The sequence below is a fragment of the Salmo salar genome, chromosome ssa01, assembly GCF_905237065.1.
Source record: "Salmo salar chromosome ssa01, Ssal_v3.1, whole genome shotgun sequence".
In the NCBI taxonomy this organism is placed as follows: Eukaryota; Metazoa; Chordata; class Actinopteri; order Salmoniformes; family Salmonidae; genus Salmo; species Salmo salar.
Genome location: NC_059442.1, coordinates 7,928,188 through 7,948,956, shown reverse-complemented (window position 1 = coordinate 7,948,956; position 20,769 = coordinate 7,928,188). Strand labels below are relative to the sequence as shown.

At 46.2% G+C, this 20,769-nt stretch overlaps 1 protein-coding gene across 1 annotated transcript; it reads left to right on the top strand.

Moving 5' to 3' along the window:
• The first annotated feature begins 13,030 nt into the window (after nucleotides 1-13,030).
• On the top strand, nucleotides 13,031-19,770 carry chrna2a (cholinergic receptor, nicotinic, alpha 2a (neuronal)). The gene is made up of 3 exons (XM_045711248.1): nucleotides 13,031-13,244; nucleotides 13,562-14,527; nucleotides 18,989-19,770. Exons 1-3 carry the CDS (start codon nucleotides 13,053-13,055, stop codon nucleotides 19,112-19,114), a joined length of 1,284 nt encoding a protein of 427 aa, XP_045567204.1. The 5' UTR covers nucleotides 13,031-13,052; the 3' UTR covers nucleotides 19,115-19,770.
• The last annotated feature ends 999 nt before the right edge of the window (nucleotides 19,771-20,769 follow it).

Genomic DNA, 20,769 nt, shown 5'->3' with positions numbered 1-20,769 from the left:
ATTCATTCATTCCAGTGAATCATTTTGGATTAAAAGGCAGCCTAGCCAGGCCAATTTTGAATATAAACCAAATTTGATCACATTCACATTTTCTCCTGACACACAAATGGACTACACATAATACATAACGTTACCCTGACCAAATGGACAGCGCACACAGACTGTATGCAGCTGCTCTTATTTTATGTCACCTTTATTTAATAACCAGGTAAGCTAGTTGAGAACAAGTTCTCATTTACAACTGCGACCTGGCCAAGATAAAGCAAAGCAGTGTGACAGAAACAACAACACAGAGTTACACGTGGAATGAACAAACGTACAGTCAGTAGCCTACAGTTGATCAGACTGAAAAATGGTCTTGTTTTCATCCCATACAGCAGGTCATATCTCTAGGGTTTAGATGGAGCCTAGGCTGCTGCAACATTTATGTCATGACTTTCTGCTTGTGTCCGTACAACGTCTGTACAACGTCTGTACGGAGTGCCTATGTGTTATCATCGGAGGAATGTTGGAACGCGAGCGAAAAAACGCGCTACATCAACCTCTCTTCTTTAATCTAACATTTAATGGATGATGCGATGGAAACTATTGAATTGATTTTGACATCCCTGAAAAAGACACTAGAAAGTTCCATATGTTCAGCAAGTAAAGCATCATAAACGTGCAGTTACCGCTGCAAGCTTGTTGTAGTTGTTGTATTCTTGCATGAACTAACAAAAAACGCAGTGGTGTTGATAAGCCACTTGAGAACATCCTCGTTTCGTCTAATTTTCTCGTTGTGTTGCGCAGTTTAAATACGTAGACCTTCGTCATGATCGATGCAGCTTTTTTCCCCATAAGCTTGAATCTGCATTTATACGCTCCCTGCTTTTGTTTTGCCATTTAGCTGAACGATCGATGTTCTTCAGGTCACTGTACCCCTCTTTCGCCCAAGGCTTTCCAAAAAGCAGGCAAGGCCAGCAGTTTATGTGGGTTGATGAAAAGGCTCCCTGTTAACTAGCTATACTTTTGATATCAGTTGGTATTAAACGCCCTCACCTGTTCACCCTTCTTCATGAAACTGATCTCAGGCAAAGGTCGACCCTCGGTTTTAATTCACACCTTTTCCACGTACCCCAGAGATTTCAACAAAAAGTTTAAAAAAAATTGAGCTAGCTTTGGTGGAGTTGGTAACTAGCTACTGAAGTTAGCAAGGCAAATTGATAACTAGCTACTGAAGTTAGCAAGGCAAATTGAAATAAATTGCACTAACTGGACACAAAAAGAAAGTTCTAAAACCAAGAAAACAATTTCAAATCTACCTCCTCCGTCTCGTGTAATTTGATTTGAATAATATCCAAAAATCACTTTCCAATAATGTCACCAACTCACCAAGCTTCTCAACACATAGAACCCCCCCACAATGCTCTGAGGCACAATCCCAATACAACACACTAGGTTCATTCTCTGATCCTAATCTTATAATTGGATGGCTAACTTTTTTGGTGTTACACTATTTTTATTGTTATGACATTTCAATGAGGAGGATGGTCCTAGCTTCCACAACTAGTGGAATGGCACCGGAGAAGAAGGCTGACGGTTTAAGTGTCCCCAAACTATTGTGTTTTTTGTTAGTTTCTTTGCGTTGTTTGTAATTTATTTATTTACTTATTTTGTACATAATGTTGCCGCTACCGTGTCTTTTGACCGAAAATAATTCGTAGGTGATTGTCAACAATATCCTTGATAGCAGGACAGGGGTAGAGTCAAGTGCAGGAGACTGAGGTCCGTTGAACAGACGTTTAATAATCACAGAATAAATAATGCCGCAACAAGGCAGGGTGCGCAGTCAACAAGATAGGAGGACAGCTCCAAAATCAAAACAGACTGGGTGCAGCCTGGCAACCCTAATGCCTAATAAAAAATACGCAGCGTAGCTGAAACAGCGCAAAAATGCTGACTACCACAATGAACATGACATGAAACAATCCCGCACGAATTCACAAACAAAAAAGACAAATTAAATAGCCCCCCACTAATGACTAACAAGGAACAGGTGCGGACCTAGACAGACATAACCAAAAGACACAGAAACATAGATCGGTGGCAGCTAGTAGGCCGGCGACGACGACCGCCGAGCACCGCCCGACTGGGGAGGGGCGCCACCTTCTGTGGACGCTGTGACAGTGATTGAATAAACCTCCACTTCCTTCCATTCTGCTATCAAACGTGCAATATTTTGAGAGTAAAATAGATGACCTACGCAGAAGATTAAACATTCAAAACTGTAATATCTTATGCTTCACAGAGTCGTGGCTGAACGATGACACTATCAACATACAGCTGGCTGGTTATACGCTGTACCGGCAGGATAGAGCAGCGGCATCTGGTAAGACAAGGGGTGGCGGACTATGTATTTTTGTAAATAACAGCTGGTGCACGATATCTAAGGAAGCCTTGAGCTATTGCTTGCCTGAGGTAGAGTTTCTCATGATAAGCTGTAGACCACACTATCTAGCTAGAGAGTTTTCATCTGTATTTTTCGTAGCTGTTTACATACCACCACAGACTGAGGCTGGCACTAAGACAGCATTGAATGAGCTGTATTCCGCCATAAATAAACAAGAGGAGGTACTCCTTGTAGCCGGAGACTTTAATGCAGGGAAACTTAAATCCGTTTTACCAAATTCTTATCAGCATGTTAAATGTGCAACCAGAGGGAATACAACTCTGGACCACCTTTACTCCACACACAGAGACACATACAAAGCTCTCCCTCGCCCTCCATTTGGCAAATCTGATCATAATTCTATCCTCCTGATTCCTGCCTACAAGCAAAAATTAAAGCAGGAAGCACAAGATCAATAAAAAGTGGTCAGATGAAGCAGATGCTAAACTACAGGACTGTTTTGCTAGCACAGACTGGAATATGTTCTGGGATTCCTACAATGGCATTGAGGAGTACACCACATCAGTCATTGACTTCATCAATAGGTGCATCGATGACGTCGTCCCCACAGTGACCGTACGTACATACCCCAACCAGAAGTCATGGATTACAGGCAACATCTGCACTGAGCTAAAGGCTAGAGCTGCCGCTTTCAAGGAGCGGGACTCTAACCCGGAAACTTATAAGAAATCCCGGTATGCCCTCCGACGAACCATCAAACAGGCAAAGCGTCAATACAGGACTAAGATCGAATCGTACTACTCCGGCTCTGACACTCGTCGGATGTTGCAGGGCTTGCAAACCATTACAGACTAAGAAAGGGATGCACAGACATGAGCTGCCAAGTGACACGAGCCTCCCAGACAAGCTATACTACTTATTTGCTCGCTTCGAGGCAAATAACATTGAAACAAGCATGAGAGCACCAGCTGTTCCGGAAGACTGTGTGATCACGCTCTTCGCAGACAATGTGAGTAAGACCTTTAAACAGGTCAACATTCACAAGGCCACAGGGCCAAACAGATTACCCGGACGTGTACTGCGAGCATGCGCTGACCAACTGGCAAGTGTCTTCGTTGACATTTTCAACCTCTCCCTGCCCGAGTCTGTAATACCAACATGTTTTAAGCAGACGACCATAGAGCCTGAACACTAAGGTAACCTGCCTAAATGACTACAGACCCGTAGCACTCACGTCTGTAGCCATGAAGTGCTTTGAAAGGCTGGTTATGGCTCACATCAACACCATTGTCACAGAAAGCCTAGACCCACTCCAATTTGCATACCGCCCCAACAGATCCACAGATGATGCAATCTCTATTGCACTCCACACTGCCCTTTTCCACCTGGACAAAAGGAACACCTATGTGAGAATGCTATTCATTGAACACAGCTCAGCGTTCAACACCATAGTGCCCTTAAAGCTCATCAATAAGCTAAGGACCCTAAGACTAAACACCTCCCTTTGCAACTGGATCCTGAACTTCCTGACGGGCCGCCCCCAGGTGGTAAGGGTAGGTAACAACACATCCATTACGCTGATCCTCAACACAGGGGCCCCTCAGGGGTGCATGCTCAGTCCCCTCCTGTACTCCCTGTTCACTCATGACTGCACGGCCAGGCATGACTCCAACACAATCATTAAGTTTGCAGATGACACAACAGTGGTAGGCCTGATCACCGACAATGACGAGACAGCCTATAGGGAGGAGGTCAGAGACCTAGCCGTGTGGTGCCAGGACAACAAACTCTCCCTCAACGTGATCAAGACAAAGGAGATGATTGTGGACTACAGGAAAAAGAGGATTGAGAACACCCCCATTCTCATCGACAGGGCAGCAGTGAAGCAGGTTGAGAGCTTCAAGTTCCTTTGTGTCCACATCACCAACAAACTAACATATTCCAAGCACACCAAGACAGTTGTGAAGAGGGCACAACAGAACCTATTCCCCCTCAGCAGACTGACAAGATTTGGCATGGGTCCTCAGATCCTCAAAAGGTTCTACAGCTGCACCATCGAGAGCATCCTGACTGGTTGCATCACTGCCTGGTATATGCTCGGCCTTCGACCCCAAGGCACTACATAAGATAGTGCGAACGGCCTACTACATCACTGGGGCCAAGCCTCCTGCCATCCAGGATGTCAATACCAGGTGGTGTCAGAGGAAGGCCCTAAAAATTGCCAAAGACTCCAGCCACCATAGTCATAGACTGTTCTCTCTGCTACCGCACGGCAAGCAGTACTGGAGCGCCAAGTCTAGGTCCAAGAGGCTTCTAAACAGCTTCTACCTCCAAGCCATAAGACTCCTGAACATCTAATCAAATGGCTAATCAGACTATTTGCATTGCCCCCTCCCCCCTTTTACACCACTGCTACTCTCTGTTGTTACTGTCTATGCATAGTCACTTTAATAACTCTACCTACATGTACATATTACCTCAATTAACTGGCGCCCCCACACATTGACTGTACCGTTACCCACCTGTATATAGTCTAGTTAGTTAGCTAGATACGCTAACATTAGCTAAAACGTTAGCTAGCCTGCTTTGTTAGCAAACGTTAGCCTACCTTCTTAGCTAACGTTAGCTAGCCTGCCTTACTTTTTGAAAAGATAGCTACCTACATAACCAGCAATAATGTTATCTAAAGTTGTTAGCTAAGTTATACCAGAGAGGTCATTATATTCTCTGGTTATCCTCACCACCACTGGTTGTTGCACACGAAGCTAGCATTACTGGTGCAGACATGGGGACCGACGACCTCCATGCACCTATTCTGCATGCTAGGGTCACACAAACCATAGAACTTTGGCTGTGGAGGCATGGTCGATCCGTATAGGGCCTGTGATCCTTCTTACGCATTTGGGGCCATCAAACAACGGAGCCCTATTCAATGAAGGGAAGCGACGTGGGCGGAGGGACCATTAGTATGTGGAGCTTTGCAAAACGGGGCATGATTTGTTGAAACAATTGTAAATCAAACCCTGCCTTCATTTACTCATTGTGACGCACTGAGGTTACAAACTCTGTTTTAGATGAGACTTTGTAGTCAATTTTGACAATAGAACAAATGTTTCTGACTCATATCGATGCCACATAGGGTGTTTTCAAAAGGATTGGTTGCTTTTTACGGGCTGTCGCTTAAACCATTTGGAATGAATGGCTAAATGTCGACATTTTTCGTTGAGCCCCCCTGGACAAACGTTGAATATTGAAGTCAAACCGTGAGATCTTGTTGAGGACAGAGCGCTACAGACAGAGTGTGGTTAGTTCCATCTCTCTCAGTCTCTCAGGATTTAGATAGTGGTAGGCTGGACTAGAGATCACGAAGGGACAAGGGAATAAGCACTGTTTGACGCGACTTTTCCGTTCACTTGGAACGTTTATATACATGTAAAAAAAAAAAATGTTTAAAATATGGAATATGGAAGGAAACAGCGGATATCTCTTATTCACGCGCACTGCAGTGTTTTATGGTTTAATCCTCATCAACCCGGGTAAGTTATATAGTGTCTCTGTAGCCTCAGGCGCCTTTCTTGTTCGGTGTCTGTGCCCACTGGCGTTGCCAACCTATGTATAGGCCTATCTACCTGGGAAAAGAAAAGTGAGAAAGTGAGGCTTTATATTCGACAAAAAAAAAAAGCATTATGCACAACCAAACTGTGCCCAAACAGTATAGCATCATAGCCTACATGTTGTTAAACTGAATTATGACCTTTTCAGACTTATCCAATATCCATTGACAATCAAAGCTCATCAAATGATTTTATTTTCAAGGATAGTCCGTTTTGAGTATTGTCTATAGATCCTAAAGCCTTTTTTTCTGTAGGTGGCAGGTTTAGTTACTCAAAGCTGTTACTGATTATGTGAGACAATGTATCTCCCAGTTAGCCTACTGACGTGATGTATATTGAATTAATGGTCCAAGGCCAATCATAACTAATAAAGCCTGATGACCTTCTATAGCGGAGTGGCCCAGCAGAACACTTTACACTCAAATCTACTTCTCTATCTCCCCCACCTCTCTCTCCGTCTCTCACTATCCCCCCCACTCTCTCTCTCTCTCTCTCTCTCTCTCTCTGTCTCTCACTATCCCCCCACCTCTCTCTCTCTCTCTCTCTCTCCGTCTCTCACTATCTCCCCCCACCCTCTCTCTCTCTCTCTCTCCGTCTCGCTCTCTCTCTCTCTCTCTCTCTGTCTCTCACTACCCCAACTCTCTCTCTCTCTCACTATCCCTCAGCTCCTCACTCTCTATCTCCCCCACCTCCTCTCTCTCCGTCTCTCACTATCCCCCACCTCTCTCTCTCTCTCTCTCTCTCTCTCTCTCCGTCTCTCACTATCTCCCCCACCTCTCTCTCTCTCTCTCCGTCTCGCCTCTCTCTCTCTCTCTCTCTGTCTCTCACTATCCCCCAACTCTCTCTCTCTCTCACTATCCCCCAGCTCCTCACTCTCTATCTCCCCCACCTCTCTCTCTCTCCGTCTCTCACTATCCCCCCACCTCTCTCTCTCTCTCTCTCTCTCTCCGTCTCTCACTATCCCGCCACCTCTCTCTATCCCTCCACCTCTTCTCTCTCTCCCTCTATATCCCCCACCTCTCTCTCACTATCCCCCCACCTCCTCACTCTCTCTCGCTCTCTCCCCCACCTCTCTCTCTCTCTCTCCGTCTCTCTCTATCCCCTCACCTCTCTCTCTCTCTCCGTCTCTCTCTATCCCCCTCTCCTCTCTCTCTCTCTCCGTCTCTCGCTATCCCCCCACCTCTCTCTCTCTCCGTCTCTCACTATCCCCCACCTCTCTCTCTCTGTCTCTCTATCCCCCCAACTCCACTCTCTCTATCCCCCACCTCTCTCTCTCTCTCCCCGTCTCTCTCTATCCCCCACCTCTCTCTCTCTTTCCCCCACCTCTCTCTGTCTCTATCACCCCACCTCTCTCTCTCTATCCCCCCAACTCCTCTCTCTCTATCCCCCACCTCCTCTCTCTCTATCCCCCACCTTCACTCACTCTCTATATCCCCCCACCTCCACTCACTCTCTCTATCCCCCAACTCTCTCTGTCTCTCGCTATCCCACCACCTCCTCTCTCTCTATCCCCCCACCTCTCTCTCTCTATCCCCCACCTCTCTCTCTCTATCCCCCACCTCTCTATCTCTCTATCCCCCCACCTCCACTCACTCTCTATATCCCCCCACCTCCACTCACTCTCTATATCCCCCCACCTCCACTCACTCTCTATATCCCCCCACCTCTCTCTGTCTGTCTCTATCCCCCCACCTCTCTCTCGCTATCCCCCCACCTCCTCTCTCTCTATCCCCCACCTCTCTCTATCCCCCACCTCTCTCTCGCTATCCCCCCACCTCCTCTCTCTATCCCCCACCTCTCTCTATCCCCCCACCACCTCTCTCTCTGTCTCTCTCTATCCCCCACCTCTCTCTCTTTCCCCGATCTCTTTCTCTCTCTCTCTCTCTCTCTCTCTCTCTCTATCCATTTCACCCCCACCTCTCTCTGTCTCTCCGTCTCTCTCTATCCCCCACCTCTCTCTCGCTATCCCCCCACCTCCTCTCTCTCTATCCCCCACCTGTCTCTCTCTCTCTCTCTCCGTCTCTCTCTATCCCCCACCTCCTCTCTCTCTATCCCCCACCTCCTCTCTCTCTATCCCCCCACCTCCTCTCTCTCTATCCCCCCACCTCCTCTCTCTCGATCCCCCCAACTCCACTCACTCTCTCTATCCTCCCACCTCTCTCTGTCTCTCTCTATCCCCCCCACCTCTCTCTGTCTCTCTCTATCCCCCCACCTCTCTCTCGCTATCCCCCACCTCTCTCTCTCTATATCCCCCCCACCTCTCTCTGTCTCTCTCTATCCCCCCACCTCTCTCTCTCTATCCCCCCACCTCTCTCTCTCTATCCCCCCACCTCCTCTCTCTCTATCCCCCCACCTCCACTCACTCTCTATATCCCCCCACCTCTCTCTCTATATATCCCCCAACCTCTCTCTCACTATCCCCCCACCTCCTCTCTCTCTATCCCCCACCTCTCTCTATCCCCCCACCACCTCTCTGTCTCTCTCTATCCCCCCACCACCTCTCTGTCTCTCTCTCTATCCCCCACCTCTCTCTCTGTCTCTCTCTATCCCCCACCTCTCTCTTTCTCTCCCTCTCTATCCACCACCTCCTCTCTCTCTCTCTCTCTCTCTCTCTCTCTCTCTCTCTCACTTACTCACTTTCTCACTTACTCACTTTGTGGGCATTGTGCATATAGCTTGTCTATCTTGAGAGCCAGGTCTGTCTAGGGCGACCTTTCTCAATAGCAAGTCTGTACATAGTCAAGGATTTTCTTAATTTTGGGCCAGTCACAATGCTCATTGTGTACTCTCTGTTTTGGGCCAGTCACAATGCTCATTGTGTACTCTCTGTTTTGGGCCATTCACAATGCTCATTGTGTACTCTCTGTTTTGGGCCAGTCACAATGCTCATTGTGTACTCTCTGTTTTGGGCCAGTCACAATGCTCATTGTGTACTCTCTGTTTTGGGCCAGTCACAATGCTCATTGTGTACTCTCTGTTTTGGGCCAGTCACAATGCTCATTGTGTACTCTCTGTTTTGGGCCAGTCACAATGCTCATTGTGTACTCTCTGTTTTGGGCCAGTCACAATGCTCATTGTGTACTCTCTGTTTTGGGCCAGTCACAATGCTCATTGTGTACTCTCTGTTTTGGGCCAGTCACAATGTTCATTGTGTACTCTCTGTTTTGGGCCAGATAGCGTTCCAATTTTCTCAGTTTTTTGGTTGATTCTTTCCAGTGTGTCAAATAGTTATCTTTTTGCTTTCTCATAATTTGGTTGGGTCTAATTGTGTTGCTCAGCGGCAGAAAACACACACACGCACGCACACACACGCACACCCGATGCTACTCTGATCTGCAGGTGCTTGGGGCGACTGTCAGTGGCAAAGGTCCCTATGGAGCCGGTGAGAGGAGCTATGACCTCACAGACACACACACACACACACACACACACACACACACACACACACACACACCAAGCCTTACCTTGACAGTGTTTGGGTATTATGAGGGGTGCAGTGTGTTGACATCATTCTTCAGTTCGGTCCATGTAAACATGTGTGTGTGTGTGGGTGGGGGGGGGGTTCTTTCTCAGGGTTAAGTGATGACTGGACTCATGCCCATGCAGAGGACAAGTTGTTCAACAGGCTGTTCATTGGCTATAACAAGTGGTCCCGCCCCGTACGAAACATCAGTGACGTTGTCATCGTCAAGTTCGGTCTGTCCATCGCACAACTCATAGACGTGGTGAGACTACTCGTTCATGTTTTCTACAAATAATCTATCACTCAATCAACCAAATCTCTATCCATCCCTATACCTATACATCCCTATACCTATACCCTATACCTATACATCCCTATACCTATACCCTATACCTATACATCCCTATACCTATACATCCCTATACCTATACCCTATACCTATACATCCATATACCTATACATCCCTCCCTATACATCCCTATACCTATACATCCCTATACATCCCTATACCTATACATACCTATACATCATACCTATACATCATACCTATACATCCCTATACCTATACATCCCTATACCTATACATCCCTATACCTATACATCCCTACACCTATACATCCCTACACCTATACATCCCTATACCTATACATCCCTATACCTATACATCCCTATACCTATACATCCCTATACCTATACATCCCTATACCTATACATCCCTATACCTATACATCCCTATACCCTATACATCCCTATACCCTATACATCCCTATACCCTATACATCCCTATACCTATACATCCCTATACCTATACATCCCTATACCTATACATCCCTATACCTATACATCCCTATACCTATACATCCCTATACCCTATACATCCCTATACCCTATACATCCCTATACCTATACATCCCTATACCCTATACCTATATATATCTATCCATCCTTCACCCTCAGGATGAGAAGAACCAGATGATGACCACCAACGTGTGGCTGAAACAGGTTAGAACACTGTTCTATTCTATTAGTGGCTGAAACAGGTTAGAAACACTGTTCTATTATATTAGTTGCTGAAACAGGTTAGGAACACTGTTCTATTATATTAGTTGCTGAAACAGGTTAGGAACACTGTTCTATTATATTAGTGGCTGAAACAGGTTAGAAACACTGTTCTATGATATTAGTGGCTGAAACAGGTTAGAAACACTGTTCTATTATATTAGTGGCTGAAACAGGTTAGAAACACTGTTCTATGATATTAGTGGCTGAAACAGGTTAGAAACACTGTTCTATGATATTAGTGGCTGAAACAGGTTAGAAACACTGTTCTATTCTATTAGTGGCTGAAACAGGTTAGAAACACTGTTCTATTCTATTAGTGGCTGAAACAGGTTAGAACACTGTGCTGTTATATTAGTGGCTGAAACAGGAAAGAATGGTCTTCCATTCTATTTTCTTATTGTCTCTACTTTCCTCGAATGTCAATGGCTGTATCTACACAGGCAGCCCAATTATTGGTCAAAAGAGCTAATCTGATTGATCAAAAGATGCAATTAATGAAAAAAATATTAGAATTTGGCTTCCTGTGTAAACGCATGACATTCAGAACGCATGGTGAAAGCTCCTGAGACGATAGAGACTTTTTAAGTATTCTTGTTTGTCCTGTGGTTAACCCCTCCCGGAGTGGAGTGACTTTAATCGTATCACGTGTGTGTGTGTAGGAGTGGAGTGACTATAAACTGCGGTGGCGTCCATCTGACTACGACAACGTAACGTCCATTAGAGTACCTTCTGAACTGATCTGGGTACCTGACATCGTCCTCTATAACAAGTCAGTCAGTCACGCACACACACGCACACACACACACACACACACACACAATGACGTGAAGTGATCAATTAGTTCTGTAGGAGGAGGCAGTAATCTGTGGTTATATAGTTGTGGTTCCATAAACAGTATCAATCAATCAATCAATCAATCAATATAATGTATTTATTCATAAAGCCCTTTTTACGTCAGCAGATGTGACAAAGTGCTTTTACAGAAACCCAGCCCAAAACCCCAAACAGCAAGCAAGATTTCAAAGCATGGTGGCTGGGAAACACTCCCTAGAAAGGCAGGAATTTAGGTAGAAACCTAGAGAGGAACCAGGCTCTGAGGGGTGACCTGTCCTCTTCTGGCTTTACCGGGTGGAGATTATATGGCCATTAAGGCCAGATTGTTCTTCAAGATGTTCAAACGTTCATAGATGACCAGCAGGGTCAAATAATAATCACATTGGTTGTAGAGGGTGCAACAGGTCAGTACCTCAGCAGTAAATGTCAGTTGGCTTTTCATAGCTGAGCATTCAGAGGTCGAGACAGCAGGTGCGGGAGAGAGGGAAAGAGGTAAGGAGAGAGGGAGACGAAAGCGGCAGGTCCGGGACAAGGTAGCATGTCTGGTGAACAGGTCAGGGTTCCATAGCCGCAGGCAGAACAGTTGAAACTGGAGCAGCAGCACGACCAGGTGGACAGCCAGTAATTCATTCATAGTTCTATACAGTAGTTGTGTTTCTATAAAACAGTCATGTTTTGTGCTTTAGATGTGGTTCTATAACACATTCATGTTTTGTTCTGTAGTTGTGGTTCTATAAACAATAATTTGTGGTTCTCTAGTTGTTTCTATAAAGCAGTAATGTTTTGTTCTATAGTTGTGGTTCTATAGACAGTAATCTGTGGTTCTACAGTTGTGGTTCTGTAAAGCTGTAATCTGTGGTTCTATGGTTGTGGTTCTGTAAAGCTGTAATCTGTGGTTCTCTAGTTATGGTTCTATAAACAGTAATCTGTGGTTCTGTGGTTGTGGTTCTATAAACAGTAATCTGTGGTTCTGTGGTTGTGGTTCTATAAACAGTAATCTGTCGTTCTCTAGTTGTGGTTCTGTAAAGCTGTAATCTGAGGTTCTATAGTTGTGGTTCTATAAACAGTAATTTTTGGTTCTATAGTGGTGGTTCTATAAAGCAGAAATCTATGGTTCTATAAACAGTAATCTGTGGTTCTAAAAGCACCCTACCTGACTTTCTCACCACCAGTTGTAAAGATAAGGCTGTCTTGCATCAGGCAGTCGTGTCCCCCCCCGGCAGAGGAACACATCACACAGAATTCATCATCAACATTCACATATCATTCTAACACTCCTTAAACGAGCATCGCTTAGGGTTCCTTTACTCACCTTTGATTTCTAGAATAATGAAGCAACATGCCTTTCCCTTGTTTTGGTCTTTAGATTCTATTGGGAATGTTTTAGAATAAGACAGGAAGTGGTAGTAGTACTGCACATCACTCCCTGGTCTGAAGAGTCTTCCTCCCCCTTTTTCTATCTTCTTCTCTCTCTGTCTCTCTGTCTCCCTCCCTCCCTCCCTCTCACTCTCTCTCCCTCCCTCCCTCCCGCTCTCTTTCTCTCCCTCCCTCTCTCTTTCTCTCCCTCCCTCCCTCCCTCCCTCATCCCGCTCCCTTTCTCTCCCTCCCTCTCTCTTTCTCTCCCTCCCTCCCTCCCCTCGCCCTCCCTCCCTCCCTCCCCAGTGCTGATGGTGAGTTTTCAGTGACCCATATGACCAAGGCTCATCTGTTCCATAGTGGTCATGTGCGCTGGGTTCCCCCGGCCATCTATAAGTCCTCCTGCTCTATAGACGTCACCTTCTTCCCCTTCGATCAGCAGAATTGTAAAATGAAGTTTGGTTCCTGGACCTACGACAGAGCTAAGATAGATCTAGAGCCTATAGGGGATACTGTCGATCTGAAGGTAGGTGTTGCGCACGCACACGCACACACCCAAACACACACACACACACACACACACACACACACAGATTTACACACACACGGAGACACACACACAGATTTACACACACACAGATACACACACACACACACACACACACACATATTTATACACACACAGATTTACACAGACACACACACACACACACACACACAGATTTACACACACACACACACACACACACACACATATTTACACAGACACACACACACACACACACACACGCAGAGACACACACACACACCCTAGCCCTTGCTGTGTCTCTGTTTCTGCTCCAGGACTACTGGGAGAGCGGTGAATGGGCTATAGTGACTGCAGTGGGAACCTACAACACTAAGAAGTATGACTGTTGCCATGAGATCTACCCTGATATAACCTACTATTTCAGGATCAGACGCCTGCCTCTATTCTACACTGTCAACCTCATTATCCCTTGTCTCCTCATCTCCTGTCTCACCGTCCTGGTGTTCTATCTGCCTTCTGATTGTGGAGAGAAGATCACCCTGTGTATCTCTGTCTTACTCTCTCTCACTGTCTTCCTCCTGCTCATCACTGAAATTATCCCCTCCACCTCCCTGGTGATTCCTCTCATCGGGGAGTATCTCCTTTTCACCATGATCTTTGTCACTCTGTCTATTGTCATAACGGTGTTTGTCCTGAACGTCCACCATCGTTCCTCTGCTACTCACACCATGCCTCGCTGGGTTCGGACACTGTTCCTGTCTGCCATTCCCCGGTGGCTCTGCATGAAACGACCCCCGCTTGACCTCAGGAGGAGGGGCTTAGTCGGCAAACTCCACCCCTTTGGAACCTTCGGAACGGCTGGCCCCTCCCGCTATTCGTCGCATTCCACAGCCCACAGCTGGCTCATGCGGGAGTCCGATGTTGATCTCCATGGTAACGAGGACGAGGATGTGATTCGTCATGGTTACCTGGATACGGAGATGGACGCGGGGTTAAGGGGGAGGTTGAGGTTAGGGGTGGGGCTGAGGCTTCCCCCATCCTTCTCCTTTCCCCCTCCCTCTCCCCGCCTGCCCGTCTACACCCCCCTCATCCCCAAGACTCACACCACCCAGCGGCCCCCCAATCTGAGTCTGACCCCAGACTGGGACTACACTCCCCCAGGTCCTGATGTTGGTATGGCCCACACCCCCGCTCCAGCCCTGTCTCCTGCAGTGTTACGAGCCCTGGAGGGGGTGACTTACATCGCTGAACACCTCAGAGCCGAGGACCAAGACTTCTCTGTGAGACCCCTACTGCCCCACACAGGGAACTACAACTCCCTACTGCACCACACAGAGAACTACAACTCCCTACTGCACCACACAGAGAACTACAACACCCTACTGCACCACACAGGGAACTACAACACCCTACTGTAATCAACTTAATTTATAGAGCACATTTATTAAAGGATTCATTTCAAAGAGCTTGACAAATAAAATAATACAAGGTGAGAAAGATAAAACTGTTTTCTAAACTAGACAAATTAACATAGTAAAACAATAATAAAATAAGTGGACAAAAGACTAATGCATTCAAAGATACAGACATTCTACAGCTGTTCCCTCCTCCAGACATTCTACAACTGTTCCCTCCTCCAGACATTCTACAACTGTTCCCTACACCAGACATTCTACAGCTGTTCCCTCCTCCAGACATTCTACAACTGTTCCCTCCTCCAGACATTCTACAACTGTTCCCTCCTCCAGACATTCTACAACTGTTCCCTCCTCCAGACATTCTACAACTGTTCCCTACACCAGACATTCTACAACTGTTCCCTCCTCCAGACATTCTACAGCTGTTCCCTCCTCCAGACATTCTACAACTGTTCCCTACACCAGACATTCTACAACTGTTCCCTACACCAGACATTCTACAACTGTTCCCTCCTCCAGACATTCTACAACTGTTCCCTCCTCCAGACATTCTACAACTGTTCCCTCCTCCAGACATTCTACAGCTGTTCCCTCCTCCAGACATTCTACAACTGTTCCCTACACCAGACATTCTACAGCTGTTCCCTCCTCCAGACATTCTACAACTGTTCCCTCCTCCAGACATTCTACAGCTGTTCTCTACACCAGACATTCTACAACTGTTCCCTCCTCCAGACATTCTACAACTGTTCCCTCCTCCAGACATTCTACAACTGTTCCCTCCTCCAGACATTCTACAACTGTTCCCTACACCAGACATTCTACAACTGTTCCCTCCTCCAGACATTCTACAACTGTTCCCTCCTCCAGACATTCTACAACTGTTCCCTCCTCCAGACATTCTACAACTGTTCCCTCCTCCAGACATTCTACAACTGTTCCCTCCTCCAGACATTCTACAACTGTTCCCTCCTCCAGACATTCTACAACTGTTCCCTCCTCCAGACATTCTACAGCTGTTCCCTCCTCCAGACATTCTACAACTGTTCCCTCCTCCAGACATTCTACAACTGTTCCCTCCTCCAGACATTCTACAACTGTTCCCTACACCAGACATTCTACAGCTGTTCCCTCCTCCAGACATTCTACAACTGTTCCCTACACCAGACATTCTACAACTGTTCCCTACACCAGACATTCTACAACTGTTCCCTCCTCCAGACATTCTACAACTGTTTCCTACACCCAAGGCCAGGATCATAGTGACTGAAGGCCGACTCACCCAAGGCCAGGATCATAGTGACTGAAGGTCAACTCACCAAAAGTTTTGGTTCTGACCTTCAGAACAACTACAGGACCAGTGCCAGAAGATCTGAGGGAATGACCACACAGAGAACTACAACTCCCAAGTTTACCACACAGAGAACTGCAACTCCCTACTTTATCACACAGAGAAGAACAACTCCCTTCTCTACCACACAGAGAACTACCACTTCCTACTGACCAACAACACTGAGTTAGGATACATAGAGAGAAAAATGTAGAATCTGCTTCACACAGAGAACCTCAACTCCCTATTGCACCACAGGGAATTTCAACTTCCTTTTGTACCACACAAACAACTACAACTCCCTACTACACCACACTAGAGAACTAACTCCCTACTACACCACACAGAGCACTACCACTCCCTACTGTACCACACAGAGCACTACAACTCCCTACTGTACCACACAGAGAACTACAACTCCCTACTGTACCACACAAAGATCTATAACTCCCCACTGTACCACACAGAGAACTACAACTCCCCACTGTACCACACAGAGAACTACAACTCCCCACTGTACCACACAGAGATCTATAACTCCCCACTGTACCACACAGAGAACTAACTCCCTACTACACCACACAGAGCACTACCACTCCCTACTGTACTACACAGATAACTACAACTCCCTACTGTACCACACAGAGCACTACAACTCCCTACTGTACCACACAGAGCACTACAACTCCCTACTGTACCACACAGAGCACTACAACTCCCTACTGTACCACAGAGAACTACAACTCTCTACTGTACCACACAGAGAACTACAACTCTACTGTACCACACAGAGAACTACAACTCCCTACTGTAGCACACAGAGCACTACAACTCCCTACTGTACCACAGAGAACTACAACTCTCTACTGTACCACACAGAGAACTACAACTCTACTGTACCACACAGAGAACTACAACTCCCTACTGTAGCACACAGAGCACTACAACTCCCTACTGTACCACAGAGAACTACAACTCCCTACTGTAGCACACAGAGCACTACCACTCCCTGCTGTACCACACAGAGAACTACAAATCCCTACTGTACCACACAGAGAACTACAGCTCACTACTGTGCCACTCAGCGAACTACAGCTCCCTAATGTACCGCACGGAGAACTATAACTCCCCACTGTACCACACAGAGAACTACAACTCCCTCCTGTACCACACAGAGAACTACAACTCCCTACTGCGCCACACAGAGAACTACAACTCCCTACTGTACCACAGAGAACTACAACTCTCTACTGTACCACACAGAGAACTACAACTCCTTAATGTACCACAGAGAACTACAACTCTCTACTGTACCACACAGAGAACTACAACTCTCTACTGTACCACACAGAGAACTACAACTCCCTACTGTAGCACACAGAGCACTACAACTCCCTACTGTACCACAGAGAACTACAACTCTCTACTGTAGCACACAGAGCACTACAACTCCCTACTGTAGAACACAGAGCACTACAACTCCCTACTGTACCACACAGAGCACTACAACTCCCTACTGTACAGCACAGAGAACTACAGCTCCGTACTGTACAGCACAGAGAACTACAACTCCCTACTGTACCACACAGAGAACTACAACTCCCTACGGTGCCGCACAGAGAACTACAACTCCCCACTGTACCACACAGAGAACTACAACTCCCTACTGTACCACACATAGAACTACAACTCCCTACTGTGCCACACAAAGAACTACAATTCCCTATGGTACCACAGAGAACTACAACTCCCTACTGTACCACAGAGAACTACAACTCTCTACTGTAGCACACAGAGCACTACAACTCCCTACTATACCACAGAGAACTACAACTCTCTACTGTGCCACACAGAGAACTACAACTCCCTACTGTACCACACAGAGAACTACAGCTCCCTACTGTACCACAGAGCACTACCACTCCCTACTGTACCACACAGAGAACTACAACTCCCTACTGTACCACAGAGCACTACAACTCCCTACTGTAGCACACAGAGCACTACAACTCCCTACTGTACCACAGAGAACTACAACTCCCTACTGTACCACACAGAGAACTACAGCTCCCTACTGTGCCACACAGAGAACTACAGCCCCCTACTGTACCGCACAGAGAACTATAACTCCCCACTGTACCACACAGAGAACTACAACTCCCTCCTGTACCACACAGAGAACCTCAAGTCTCTACTGTACCGTACCACACAGAGAACTTCAACTCCCTACTGTACCACAGAGAACTACAGCTCTCTACTGTAGCACACAGAGAACTACAACTCCCTACTGTACCACACAGAGCACTACAACTCTACTGTACCACACAGAGAACTACCACTCCCTACTGTACCACAGAGCACTACCACTCCCTACTGTACCACACAGAGAACTACAACTCCCTACTGTAGCACACAGAGCACTACAACTCCCTACTGTACCACAGAGAACTACAACTCCCTACTGTACCACACAGAGAACTACAGCTCCCTACTGTGCCACACAGAGAACTACAGCCCCCTACTGTACCGCACAGAGAACTATAACTCCCCACTGTACCACACAGAGAACTACAACTCCCTCCTGTACCACACAGAGAACCTCAAGTCTCTACTGTACCGTACCACACAGAGAACTTCAACTCCCTACTGTACCACAGAGAACTACAGCTCTCTACTGTAGCACACAGAGAACTACAACTCCCTACTGTACCACACAGAGCACTACAACTCTACTGTACCACACAGAGAACTACCACTCCCTACTGTACCACAGAGCACTACCACTCCCTACTGTACCACAGAGCACTACCACTCCCTACTGTACCACACAGAGAACTACAACTCCCTACTGACCAACAACACACGATTTAGGGGAGATGGAGAGCGAGGGGAGAGAACTGAGTAGAATCTGTCTCTGGATTTGTGTGTTTTGTGGTCTTTTTACAATGTTAACCTGTGTGTGGTTTGTGTGTGGTTTGTGTGTGTGTGTCCAGGTGAAGGAGGACTGGAAGTACGTTGCCATGGTGATAGATCGTATCTTCCTGTGGATGTTCATCATCGTGTGTCTCCTGGGAACCATCGGATTGTTCTTACCACCCTGGCTGGCCGGCATGATCTAGAACCCTGTGTGTGTGTGTAATAATACTAATATTAATTATTATTATTATTATTATTATTATTATTAGGCGGGTGCTTATATTTGTCCTATTTCACACATGTACAAGTGTGTTTTTTGCATATCCCAATGTTGAGGAACTGGACCCAGGTCACTCCAGCCAAGTCACAACTTCAAGAAGCATCCTACCTGCTCCCCCCCAAAAATTATAAAGATTTACCTATTTAACAACTAAGACTTATTGGTGAATAAAAAAAACAATTCTGTCTTTGTATGGACATAAATGTTCAATGTATAGATAGATCTGCCTTTGAATAGTAGAAAGAGAGAGAGAGGAAGATAGAGGGGGGAAAATAGAGGGATTGGGGGGTGAGGGATGTAGAGCTGGAGGGATGCTTGCACAAATCCAATGTTTCTAAATGCATGAGGGGAAGTGAATGAGTGCACACTTCTGGGTAAAGGGTAGAGAATGGAAACACAGCAGAGTATTTCTGGGCTGATTGGTCTGTGTTCTCTGGGTTAGCAGTTAGCGACGGCCCCTACACTCTTAGAAAAAAGGTTCCAAAAGAGAGCCCCCTCTGCTGGTGAGAACTGGAAAGGGAGGCTTTGTGTGTGTGCATGTGTGCGCACTAGTTTTCCTACATTATCAGCACCCCAATGCAGTGGCAGTTCTAGACCATTTCAACTGGGGGGGGCCAAGCTGGGGTCAGTTGTACTTTTAGAGGGGCCAGCTTTATTAGATGTTATTGTTGTCATATCGTTTTCTTCACTGCATTAGCAGGCAAAAGACCATGTTCATAATCATTAGTGTTCCGCGTTGCCGCTGTCTAATAACGGATGTAAAAAAAGAACGATAGCAAAAATGTGTTATGTGAAAATGATTTCATACTCCACATTTAGGGGGGCCAAAATTGTTGTCACAGGGGCACTGCCCCCCCCACCAGAACCGTCCCTGTCCCAATGTCCTCACATTTCACCTTAATATCCTGAAAAGGTAGGAAAACAATAACTGTTTTTAAAAGTCAGGTCCTGAATTTGTTCAAGTGCTATTTTAAGCTTAAGGGTTAGGTTTAAGGGTTAGGCTTAAGGGTTAGGTTTAGGGATTAGGGAAAATAGGATTTGTAATGGTTAAACATTTTTACACTTCAAAAAGTCCTGATTACAGCATGTTAGTCATTTAGCAGACCCTCTTATCCAGAGCGACATACAGGTCATTCATCTTCAGATAGCTAGGTGAGACAACCACATCACAGTAGTTAGTATATTCGTCTTCAGATAGCTAGGTGAGACAATCACATATCACAGTAGTTATGTTACGTTCCCCGGTTTCTGTGTTGGGTGTGTCAGGAAATGGCTTCCTGGATTCAAGCAGCTGATTGGTCAGCCCCATCGATGATTGGAGCTCTGACCCCACCCTCTCATCAGGAGATACAGCTGTCTTCAATTACCAACTCCTTCTCCAGCTGAATAAAAGCCAGTGTTCCTTTGTTAGGAGAGAGAGCTTCTTGGTATGTCCTGTATAACTGTTGTAAAGTATTTTGTAGCTGGTCCTGCAAACGTATGTCAAAAGGACTGTCTTTTTGATTATTGAAATTGTTCACTTTATGTTAGTAATTATTCTGTTTTTGTTCCAAGGGGGGAAGGGGAAGGCACCTTGGG